The sequence below is a fragment of the Cottoperca gobio genome, chromosome 16 (genome assembly GCF_900634415.1).
Source record: "Cottoperca gobio chromosome 16, fCotGob3.1, whole genome shotgun sequence".
In the NCBI taxonomy this organism is placed as follows: domain Eukaryota; kingdom Metazoa; phylum Chordata; class Actinopteri; order Perciformes; family Bovichtidae; genus Cottoperca; species Cottoperca gobio.
Genome location: NC_041370.1, coordinates 14648429 through 14661801, shown reverse-complemented (window position 1 = coordinate 14661801; position 13373 = coordinate 14648429). Strand labels below are relative to the sequence as shown.

Here is a 13373-nt window from a genome sequence, read left to right as displayed (position 1 = left end):
TTTGCTTTATATATATATATATATATATATATATATATATATATATATATATATATATATATGTGTTTTTTTTCAAAGTTTCCTGTTTGGGTTGAACTGGTCAAAGCTGAAAGACATGCAGCAGGTGGTGAGAAGTCACCTGTAGATCTGGCTTCATTTTAGGGTTCACAAGCCCAAAATGTTGGAAAGCACTGCCTTATAGTACTGTGTATTTTTATAACCAATCCGGCTAAATCCTCAACCTTTTGACTGTTGTATTCCTGTATTATATTTAATTCCTATTAAAAAATATTCAGAGTTTTTTAACCACATTTTGAGACAGTGGATCTAATGTTTGGCTTTTCTTTACTTTGACATCACCAAAGAAAAGACTTCAATGTCAAAATTAAATGATTACAAATATAAAAGTTCACACGTTTCAAGGCACCTTTGGCAGCAGTTACAGCTTTTTGCATTAAAGTGTCAAAAAATCCTAATTACATCCATCCAAAACATGTGAACTAAAAACTAAATCATTGGAATCCCTGTAGTGGGACATTATTAGAGCTACACAATGATTCACCAATGTTTACGAAACTGTTTCTTAGTATATGTTTCTTGAAGAAGAATCTCATAGATAGATAGATAGATAGATAGATAGATAGATAGATACTTTATTCATCCCGAGGGAAATGTAGGCATCCAGTAGCTTAAAAGCAGTGAAGGTGTTAGATGAATGATGAAAGCAAAGAGACATTTTCTCTCATACGTGGAATATTTATCAGCCACAAGTATTTAAAAGATAATGGTAACTTTTTTCATGGTAAATTATTTTGGTACTAAGAAAACAAAAATGTTCAAAGAGTAATTTAGCTTTTAGTATTTCAGTTAATGTATCAGGTGCTGTCATAACCTTTCTTCTGCACTAGAGGGAGTCATATCTACAGTTTACATTTACTTCCTCAGCCGATGTTCTCTCTCACACTCTGGTCTGTCCCTTATCTCAGGTGTAAAAGTAGTTAAATAAAACAGTGTGGCAATCTTAAATGTTTATTTAATTCATATTATTTCAAAATGACTGTGGAATAAAACACTGCCAAGTAAAAACGATAACATACTGCACTTCAGATCATAACAAGCAGCCAATGCTTACAGCTTTGTATGCTATCTACAGTAACAGGCAGGTGGAGAGACATTAAACTCAAAATGGACACAAATGTGTATCGTACAATCTACAAATGAAAAATAAGATTTACAAATGTTGACAACATTGTGTGCGTAATTGTGGGTTCAGTTTAAGTTTAGAAAAAAGTGTGAATAAAATATTTTGTAAATGTTTTCTTTCTTCACTTCCTGTGCTGTTCCCTGGGTTTTTCCCCTCACATTCGTCAAATGTAGTGCATTTCTCTTTCCTTTCACAAAGGTCTCCCCATGTGTGTGTGCGCGTGTAGACACGCCCCCAGTCTGACGTCACGCCGTGCTGACGTCAGCGCGGAGCCACGCTGCACTGCCAGTCTAAACAACTTTTCCAGAGTACTCGACAATCACAACGCGTCCAGTCGTCCATCGAAGTGCAGATATTTAACTAAGTAGCCGAAAACACCAGGCGAAACGCGACGAGGAATTAGCGGAACGACGAATCTTGCTTTTTGACTGTATATAATTAAGTTTTTTTCCTTAATATATATATTTTTCCTTTACAACTATCGTTTCGTTTTGATAGTTAAAATGAGAAATCTGCGGTTGTTGTTTCTCGTCGGGCTGGCGACCGGGTTTATCAGTGAAAAAGTAAGTAGATTTTAATTTCGGGTTTATTTATCGAAACACATTATTTAACTCCTGAATGTTATTTGGCTCGATACTGTTGACTCTTTGTCTGTCTGTTATCCTTTGAAAATAAATGTATTAGCCGTTGAGGTACATTTATAAAATGCGATCCTCCGTAACGGTTCATTATGTTTCTCCATTTAGGCTTTACATATAAAGTTATACCGTTAAAGCTGGTTCAGTATGTTTGTTTTCTTAAAATACTTTCCCTTATATTTTATTATGTAAGTCTATGCTAAAAAATGAACAACATGAAAATAAGCTCGATAGCTGTCTTAATTAAGCATTGTTATCTTCCATGTTAGAAACGTTAGACTATTTACATGAGAGATAAGTTATGTTAAACTAGAGACTGATTCAGGTTTTACTGCTATTCACCCACAAACTGTATTCAAACCAAGTTCAGGCGTCCAGTTGGTGTCAAGTTCACACAGGGCCAAAGTCTGTTCAGACTCTAGCTCACAGCTTTGGCATTTAAACCCAAACCTCCAGGCCTGAATGTTCCACCCACACGGGGCTTGTGTCAAGTTTTAAAATGTCATTTGTTTGCAATTTGACATTAGGTATCAGACACTAATGAATATTTAACTGGGAATCCTGCCTTACCTGACAAGTCAGACTTGTCCCAAACTTGGAAAGCCTCTCCCTGTCTTTCCCCTCCTCTCCATATATTTGTGTGTCTGATGAAAAGCTGCAAAACACCTGGAAATGACAGGCTTAGGGAGAGCTCTGTGCATTGTCACAAGTGCAAAAATATCCTGGCTGCTGATTTATTCACAATAAAATTCCCAAACGAGAGCCAGGGAACTTCACCACTTCTCCAGAAAAGCATAATATTTATGATTTATGGACTGTATATTGTGAAAGGGAGAGAGCTGAAACCTGAGACTGTCCTGCTGGGTATGTGTAGCCAGAGCTGGCAAGGCAGTAAACATTGTCTAAATACTGAAAAGGTTGTTAGGAATGAATACAGTTTGATGTATTGTTTTCCCACCTAAGGCCTAATCATAGAACATGTCTTTTAAATGGATGTGATTTACTGAAAAACAACTTTCTTTAACTGTTAAAATTGTACTTTTATCATCTTGTAAAGTACACCATATACTGCACTGCACATGATTTGATTCCCTATTACTTCATGCCACTAATACACAGACTTCATTCCTAAATTACTGGGCGTGGTGAGTTACTGCGTATATTCAAACTGTCTTTTTCTCCTAGTGTGGCTGTAGAATTACTGGTTAGTTAGTCACTGACGTTGCTCACATCTTGTGAGTTTTTGAGCCGGTAGTTGTGTCATTTTCTGGATGGATGACTCTCAGTGAGTCCCACTGGGCTAGTCCAGGCAAGCGTATAGCTGCATGGGTTATACACAGCCAACCATAGTAGGCAAGAGGAAGCATGATGACTGCTCTCAAATGTATTAATCGTTGTTTTCACAGTGCTTCTGAAACACATGGATGACAGAAAGGCTTAAATAAAATTAAAAAATGTAGTGATGATAATTCATAAATGTAAAAATAGTAGGGTGACATCCCTAGCTGTGGAGAATTGGTATACAGTATGGTCTACCTGAAGTCACAACATATTAGTCATAACACTGTACACATCCTGTCTGTCTGACAGCATCTGATTTGCTGCCGGACTGATTCTATGTAATTTTTGTGGCTGTTTTTTTTTGTCTGAAATGTCCAACTAGCCCATAAAATAGTTAAAAGAGTAAAACGAGATCTAACACGTTTTTTTTACAATGGTAAATACCAGTGAGGTGTTCACCACATATTGGTGGTGAGGCTGCTCTTTGCTCCACCACAAAGCTTTTAATATTTTAAGCCTCTTAACTGATGAAATTGGCCAAATAGTGTGGATGAGGACATTTAGTTTGGAGTCAGCAGAATCAAATAACTGTGATGCATATTCATTAATTAATCCATAACATACTAGAAAAGTAACCAAGGGTTTTTATGAAGTGCTGATCACTGGAAGTAGACTTGAAAGTATGAAAGAAGTGTTGCGCACTCTGGCTCCATATGCAATTCTTTTATTCTGATGTGTCGGCCCTCAGGCCTTCATCAAGATCAACAATTCTGTCCAATTATACCAAACTCTGTCCAGGCCTACAGAGTTATCAAATATGTTTTGCCTTTTGTGAAGCCGTGGAGACTAACTGCTGTTGACTGAACAGACCTAATTTGACATTGAGGGGGTCAAACATTTTCTGACTCATCTCAGCCATGGTCAAACACACACCCCCTCAAACACAGCGTTGTGAGCTGCTGCTGCTATCTAGATGGTGATGACAGGTCTGGTGTGTACCTTTTGTGTTGCACAACCTCACTCTTGACCTGACTGCTCCCTCATTATAATTCACTTCCAGCCTATGCTTCCAGCTCATTGGGGAAATGTATAACTTTAATAACTATTAATCACACAGACTCTAAATAATGGATTTGTTCATTGCTAGATTTAATATTGCACTCCCCCGTGTGTGTGTGAGAGCTATGTACATTATGTATGTTTTCCAGATGTGTGTAACCTCTGACTGACTGAGTCAAGTCTTCCAGTAAACTCTACTGCATAACTTCTTTATGGCAAGAGGGACAGGGAAAATGATGGCTGATTTTTTTTTTCGGTTTAATCTTGTATGTTACTGTAAATTGTCTTTGTTACTGTAATTTTTTTTGTAACCAATACCTCTGGTAATCACATCGCAACTCGCATCACAGTAGGGCGTGGCAATAATTCATTATCAATTTGATCAGTTAGACTTATAGAGCATTATCTCATGATCTTAATAATGTTATCCTTCATACAACTCTGTTTCACTTCTCTTCTGTTTCTCCCAGAGCAAACTATAATAAAAAAAATAGTTTTCTAAAGTTTTAATTCCACACATATGAAGATTGTAATTCATACCGGTGACCGAAAGTTAATTGCTTTGAACATCAGTTGGGTTATTTTATGTATGATTGTGATTACATCTACCATATTGTCGTATTTATTGATATCGGAATATATCCTTATTAAAGGTGATAATGATTTCAACCATGCAGCCCTCGTCCCTGTGTATTTGAGTGATTTTGTTTAAAGTACATGCTTGTGGTGTGTTTGGGAATACATCAGTTCAACAGCACATTAGGTGGTGGTGGGAGTAGTTGTTGTTGAGGCCTTAAAGGGGAATCCTGCTCATTTTGAGTGTGGACGTTGTGCATCTCCTTTAGAAGAACAGGCTCATCAGTGTAGACGAGAGCTTCTCTCTAAAAGCTATCAAGGAGACCAAACCTGGTTTATCTCATAATGGTTTTCTCTTGTAACACCTCAGTTAGCTTGAATAAAAACATCATATATCCCAGGAGAGCGGAAAAGTTTCTACAGTAGTTTGATACCAAAAATCCAGTTCAAGCCGAATGAAGCGATTGGCATTATTAGATGAAAGGCTTTGGTCTGCAGATAATGAAAAAATACACACATTTTAGATTCTGCATCACTTCTCACTTCTTAGGTATACTGCCAAATGAAAGGCATGAGAAGACTCGTGCTATAAAATTATTGTATACCTTTTTAATTCCCTAAAGTTTGAATATTTATTGCACTTAAAGATCCTCCTCCAATGTCACCAGCACCTGTTTTACGAGAAACATGCAATACTTTTTAGTCTCCTTTTTTAAAAAACGTTTTATTCCCTTTTCTCCTCTTTCCCTCTCTCAGCACCTGTGTTAGTGGAAGCATAGTATACATACCAGACATATTTTAGGTCTCAATGGGACATATTCATCTGTGTGTGTGTGTGTGTGTGTATGCGTCTCGCTGTCTTACTACCAAAATCTATTGAGCCATTCCTTTGTGTTTGAATTTCAGACTCATTATCAGGTTGCTTTCTTTTGATTCATGTGTTTTCCTAGTCTGCCCGAGTCGTTTGTTATATTACCATCTTTCTGAAGTTATCGCCGTTTGTTTTTTTCTGCTTCATACATTGAGTCACATTTTTACAAGCTGATGAACAACTATCTATTTAAGTACTTAATGTCTCTGGGTGGAGTTTCGAGTGTCAGACTAAGCTTTAGATGACGAGAGACAAGTAGGGTTTTGGTTTTCGTCAAACTCCTTTTGTGTATGTTTCTGTTAGTGGGAGGTTTTCTGACGCTACAATCTTATATATGAAACGTTTTTTTTCCATGTGTGTGTCCACTTCTCTGTTCTGTGTATTGCCTTTGAAGCTGCTCTATCTCTCCCTCCCCCACTCAAATACCCTTAGATCTCTGGCTGTCTGGCTCTGTGAAACATCACAAATTACTGCCACAACACATGAAATGAACAAAAAACAGCCTCCATCAACTATACATGCTCCCGTATGGATTCAATAAACACTTTGGTCAAACTCAGACACCAGGGAACACTTTGGCATATTTGGTCAGCATAGGTCATTGGCTGTGAGAGATATTGGCTTACTCTCAAACTATAGAGACGTTCACATGTTTTCCATTAGTGGAAGGAATTCTGCAAGTGTGAATAAAGGAGGTCTGTGCATCTGTGTGTCTCCTCTCCTTTTCAGTCTTTGTTTTTCTTATGTATTTCTTGTATCATAATATCTGTCTTTCTCTCTCTCTTCCAGCTCTTTGTCTCCTCACAAACACCCTTTTCCACGACCGATGACATGTACCTAGAGGGCCGAACATCAGGTGACCTTCCTATAGATGATGAAGATGGTAACGACGACGGCTCAGGCTCTGGATCTGGAGACTACGGTAAGGAGACCACTGTCTTTGTTGTTTTTTTTTAGTAATGGCAATCATTTTAGTTGCAACATCACATTCATTGGTATAGCAGCCTTTGGAAATATGTGAATGAAGGGTTCTTAAATAAATCCTAATTCCTCAAAAAATAACAAAGATCCAAGGAGGTTAAAAACCTTTTATCAGATGGCTATTTCATGATGCAATACTACGAATAGACGATGCTTGTACATGGTAAAATAGAGCGGGGTTAACAGCCCATAGGATCTTTCTTGTTGTTTTTTTACTTTTGTGTTCCTTACTTTCTATTTTTGTTATGTATACTTTTAACAAAGTTTTATGAATATTATGGACCTTCTGTTCTTTTTCTGATCATAACTTCAACAGTCCTGGGCCCTGTTTCCTCAAAAGTATCTAGACTTACAATGGGACTGAGTTCATCCACTAATGATAAATGAGCAATATATGTATTGTAGTCGCAAGTGTTTGCATAGTCAGACACAGAAGCCACAGACACAGTGGGCCAGGTGTTTGTCCTGAGGTGATGTGGCGTTAACCAGGTGAGGTTTTATTGGAAGCGCACAGATGTCGGATGCTCCCTGCCTTCATTATCAATGACTCACCTTTCTGCCCACAGTGAATAATACGTTGGAATATTTTAGTGTGATTGCAACATAAACTGAAATGTGTTTAGGTGGATTCCAGGGAGTTCTAAAACTCACAACACTGACTGCATTCCTCCAACGTGTAAGAGGAACTGGTTAATTAACACCTTGAGGGCACATTTTAACATTGCGTTACTATCCGATTAAAACCATTTACCTACAAAACCTTTTAATGAGCCGAGAACAACCGCCCCGTTTTTTGCTTTGTGAAAATGAATTGGATTTTATTATTTATTTATCTTATAAAGTAGGAGAATCTTCTTAACCTATAAAGTAAGTTAGGTGCTAGGTTAAAAGGAAACTCACTCAAAGTGTTAGAATTTCTGGTGATTGTTTCCTCTATTGCAGCTTTCAGCAACTTCACAGATAATGAGGAAATGATCAGGCGCTTCCTCAACTTCTCTCAGACCACAGTCTCCAAAGAAATGGTTCCATCTCAACCTCAACCACCAACAGCAGCAGACAGCCAGGATACCTCCACCAAAGAGATGGACACAGAGACAACACCATTCATATTACCTAATGGGGACAACAGTGACGAGAAGGTAGAATGTTGCTTTCATATTTTCTCAAAGTTAAAAAATCTAAATGACTTGGGTCCTAAGATAAAACTAGTGTGTACTAGTATATACTGTTTTCAAAGTCTGAGACGGTGGGCCTCCCCTCATACAACGCATGAGGACGCCCCCTCACCTCCTTTAGTTTACTTGCTTAGTTTTGCTTAATTCTTGGATGCCTATGGGATCATGATTTTGTTATTTGATCCCAAAGACACAATAATTAAGCCGGATATCTTAATATTGTTGTTAACTTCAGACCACACCAAGTATAGAAAAATGTCTGTCCTCAGGCATTTATTGGTTTCTGACTGAAAAACATTAACATTTACAAAATCGACTATCTCTTTAATCAAATCACACACACATCTTCTTTTGATAACTAATGTAATAACTAGATGTAATATTGTTCACTTCCATTCACGGAGTCTCCAATGAAACAGTTTGCAGCCCCCCTGGGCTTGTACTGTTGATTTCAAACATCTGTATGAACCAAATCCCTCCCAAGAATACATCCAAATGATATAAATGTCAGACGAGAGTTGTTATAGTGAGACTGCTTAAAATATCTATTTCTGTAACATGTAGTAATAATAAGCTAAGAACTTTAAGAATGTATTGCTTACGTCTATTTCATGGTAACCAGAAAGTATTCAAATCCACATTATGCCTCAAAGGTTTCAGCTCTACGTTGTTATCCAGTGCATCATGCATTAACTAATGCATATATTTCTCCAGGTGACCGGTCCAACAGCTGATTTGTTCACACAAAATACCAGTGCCAGCTCCACCAGCATGCCCCCCACTAAAACTACTGCAAACAAATCCGGCATAGACATCACTGTAATCAAAGATACCGACGAGGACAACAGTCTTGATAGGTGGGATGTCTCAACACCCAAAACCCGTGGGGGTGAAGTCCAGATCGAAGAGGTTGAAAACGATCTTCTGGCCAAACATGGCCAAGGCAGCAGAATGTATGAGGTGGACTCTCCTGAAGAGGTGACCACTGAGAACATGTGGGAGAGGACGGAAGTGCTGGCAGGTAAGGACAGATTTTCACTTGGCTTTACTTCCTCTTTATTGTCCCCACATGTCTAGTTTAACGAGGTAATTCACTGAGAGTCTGAAGACTAAACGTATAAAAGTTTTTATGACAAAGCATAAAACAAATGTTTTATTGTAAAATTTGCAAGCAGACAATATATTTTAATCTCTTTTTTTTCATGCCCTCTCTAGCGGTGATAGCATGCGGGGTGGTTGGATTCCTCTGTGCTGTTTTCCTCCTCGTCCTCCTCGCCTACCGTATGAAGAAGAAAGACGAAGGTAGCTACAACCTCGGGAGACACCAAAGTTTCCACAACAGCCTATCACAAAGCGCCTACCAAGGAGTTCTACGCCTGAACTGACCAATAGGGACTTTAAATGGAGTCTGTCTCCTCCCAATCAGGACTAAGAAAGGATCTATAAACAACTGAAGAGGATTCCTCTTGATGAAGTTTGAAGTCGAGCACCTCTGTTTTTCTTCAGTGCTACCACCATTTTTTCCTCCATCTTTCCTACCTTCCTTCTCTGCTACTCTCACATGTTGCTATATGATGTTCAGTGTTTGTGAAGAAGAGGTCATAAGGGAACAAATCAAACTTTTTAAAATACATTCCCATCATTCCACCCTAGAGAAGGAGTTTGACATTAAACGCACATCCTAAATTTCAAGAAAGGAAACTTTTCTAGAATATCAGAACTCTTCTAGTGTAGGAACGTAATCAATGTCAAAGTAATCAAAACACTGTGCCTTTAGACCCACGTCACTTCAGCTGAACCACACTGGGCTGGACTTGAATCTGCATTACAGACAGATCGACTGTTCCATTTAGCAGAGCTACAGCCTGAACTGTCGTGGCTCAGCTTCACAACATCAAAGGAAGTTTACAGAAACATACGAGTGGCCTTAACCCATTATGAATGTTGGTAATTGAAACGGTACCACATATGGGATTCGTATAACAACATGGCCTTCCAAAATGTAAACCCTTTCCCCTTTTATTGTAGGTCAAATTTGCTCTGTTTGTTAACATTTTCATGATTACATTTCATTTTCTGTATGCTTTCTTCGCTGCATTGAATATATATTTTTTATTGTTATGAGAAATTAATATGTTTTTTCATATACTGTCCAGTATTGTTATGAGAGATTTGTGTTACTCTGCAGGTACATATTTTTGTTGTTTTCTCACAGATAATTGAGACTTATAGAACTGACCAAATATAAATTACCTTTATTTGTCTTTTGGAAAAAAATGTTAGTATCTTTTTCAATGTGTTTTGATATTTAGAGATTATAAGCCATTTTTAAAGAGATTTTCACTGTATTCAAACGGTGGTAGCCTTACGTAGGCCCTCAACCTTGCAGCCAACATTAGTAATATTTTCAGGACTTTTCTAGGTGATAGGGTGCAGCAAGCACGTGGACTAGGATTGCTAAAGTAGAGCCAAAGCTGATTACTATAATTCAGAAACCGTAGAAGTGACCAACGTTTTCTGAAGCGGTCAAAGCAAATTCCTCTGACTTATCAACTGTATACAGCTACATCAGCAGGTTTGAACTTAAAGGGACAGTGAAAATGACTTTTAATAAGTTATAATGTAAGATAGTGTAAACATGGTTTAAACAAGTGTTCCCTAATTATCAATATTTACTTAAGCCAACAAAACCAAAGGAGCATGAGACCTTCTAGAGACTTTTGGAGCTTCAATAAGGATACGGTTAAGAGCAACGACGACAGGGTAATGATTCTTACTTGTATACAGCATGTTCCATTTTTTTTTTTTTTACATTTGCCCTAGTCTGTGATGAAGTTTAGCACCAGCTACCTACTTGTGTGTCAAAGAACATTACTTTTTTGACCACAGCCTCTTATGGGAGACGTTGTCTTGAAGTAGCTATAACTGTAGCTTTACAATCTTTGTGAAAAGGTCAAATCATTTTCTTTTAACCAACTTTGGTCATCAAAATGATCAATGGTTGATGTATACAGAGAGGCGGGGCTAAGTGGTTAAACTATGATACTTATCGGATGGTAATGGCTATTTTTGTTTGTTTTTAGATGATTCTGCTCCAAAGGTCACTGCCCCTATGTGTTGCAAAATGTGTAGAGGCAGTTTTGTGTCTAGCCACAGTTTGATTCCCTTCATGAGGCAATGTTTGTCAGTGAAATGTTTTGTTTGTCCTTTAGCCAAGGCTACTTATTAATTCTTATTGTTTAAATGATATAACTACCTTTGCCAAAACAGAAAATACTATTTTAAAGTAACTCTAGATTATCTAAATTCAAACTGCCTACTCACTGGGGCTGGAATAAACTAAATCTACCATATCACTAACCCACTGTGACTTCCTGTTGGCAACATGACATTTGTTCGGCACTTGAATCCGCCGTGCCTCACAATACATTGTATACATTAATTCACAGTTGCTTTGACCTTTGAGCTGTACAGAACCTCAACTGGAATATTTGACTGATCTTGGAAATGCCGACGTTTCTGTCGTCCATACCAACAGACATGTCAGAGAAATGTCTGACATAAACCCTACCCTAGAGGGTTAGGACAACGGGTTAGCACTTGTTAGGAATCCAACAGGTGATGACACACAATTACCATACTCAAATAGGATCTCTGTAAATTTCTACAGTATGTTGATACTATAATTTATATGTATTAATTTATGCTTGCTTAGACTATAATCCAGGTTAATGTCAGTGATTTGATTGGGATTGTGCAGTATTTACTCATGATCAAAGCCTATTTGTGCCTTCTGCTCAGTTTTGTTTTTAAACATGAGTTTATGGTGTATTTTACACGCCTTGGTAAATTCATTTTCAATTTCATATTCAGATGTTACCTTTTTCTTTTGTTATATGAATGCATTTAGTAAATGTTAAAGTAGAATTATAAGTTACTTGTGAATATATTGAAGCTTTAATTTTCAATGTAATTGAAGTTGATTTGAACAAAGAAGCAACTACAGAAGGCTGGAGACCAACCAAAAAGCAACTTGCAGATACAATTGTGACATAAGCAAATAAGGTTGCCAATAGAGAACTGTATTGCTAAAATTGTGTATTTTATGAGGTTCACTACTGCATAAAAGATGTGCCGTTAATGCAATTATTAAACTTACTGTCATTTATTTTGGCTTTCGGGATTGGTCTGAATATAAGAGCATACATTCCTTCTTTGCTCTCATACACACAGACAGATGTCTACACTCACAAGCATGTGTTCAACAACCTCCCTGTCCCTCTTGCTTTCTTCTGTGTTGTTGACCAGTTTCCCTTTCATCCCCCTCTCTACCTATATTTCCATTACACATACACAACATCTGTGTACTTACCTCTGAGGCAATAATTCTATGTTTCCACACACTATTTCAGATTCTCTGAGTTGTATTCACCATGTGAAAAAAGGAAAAACCAAGAAGAGATTCTTTAGTAAATCCTCAAATTATTCTACAGAAATAATTAGTGTCAATAGATGAATGCTATGACTCGACATATATATAGTTTGTAATGAGTTAAATGGTAAATGGACTGCTTTTATATAGCTCTTTTCCCATCTCTGCAATTACTCAAAGCACTTTACAACACATGTCAGCATTCACCCATTCAAACACATTCATACAGAGTCAGCAGCTACCATACAAAGTGCACATCAGCTCGTCAGTAGTGATAACCATTCACAGACCGTTGGCCAGGCCATCGGGAGCAATTTGGAGTTCAGTATCTTGCCCAAGGACACTTCGACATGCTGTCTGCAGGGGCTGGGGATCAAACCACCGACCCGCCAACTGGTGGACAACAACTCCACTTTCTGATCCACATCCGCCCACAGTTAAATTTTCAGACATTTAAAGGTCATCTGCAGGTAAAAGCACTCAGTTGTACCTTTTGCTCGCACAGTAGTGCAATGTTTCCTCTCAGCCTCAAGAAACATCCTCTTACAAATGTAGGTTCCAAAAAGCAAGTTCTCAAACAACTATGTTAAACCAAGCCAGCAGCATGTGAATGGAGCCAAGTGGTCAACTGTTTTCCAAAAACACGCTGAATGTCATATATCACTATGTAAAAAGCAAATGGCTGAAAGTAACCAGAAGTTAAACTCCTGTACATAAGTTCACAAAGTAATATAATATGACAGTAGAAGAGTGTAAGAAAAGTATAAGTAAACATTAATCAAAACCTTCTCACATGGTGGGACATTAACAGTGACTGCAGAGGAACGCAGAAGATTAGTGCTAGAGGACGGGGGATGGAAACCGCAGATAGGCAGAGCAGTGCTGTGTTTTTCTTCACAATACATACCAAGCACTGAATGTCTTTTTGGCAACCAACATTGTTGACCAAGTGATGTGTACATGCAAGAAAAAGACACATAAAAAGCTCAATAGACACTTTATCATTTTGCTTTTAAATAATGTGAGAATAAAGGCACGCAGCATTGATAGGGAGTTATGTTCTGTAATTTAATAGTCAAAGTGTAAACAATACAGTTCATATATCAAACTATGTTGTTTCCTTGATCTATCATAATCATATCTCCACACAACAGAG

General features: G+C 37.7%; 1 protein-coding gene across 1 annotated transcript; it reads left to right on the top strand.

The window, feature by feature from the left end:
* Positions 1-1493: 1493 nt before the first annotated feature.
* On the top strand, positions 1494-11953 carry LOC115021596 (syndecan-2-like). The gene is given in 6 exon segments (XM_029452123.1): positions 1494-1767; positions 6419-6551; positions 7553-7749; positions 8500-8806; positions 9001-9101; positions 9103-11953. Coding segments are annotated over 6 exon segments (861 nt in total). The 5' UTR covers positions 1494-1707; the 3' UTR covers positions 9166-11953.
* Positions 11954-13373: the final 1420 nt, after the last annotated feature.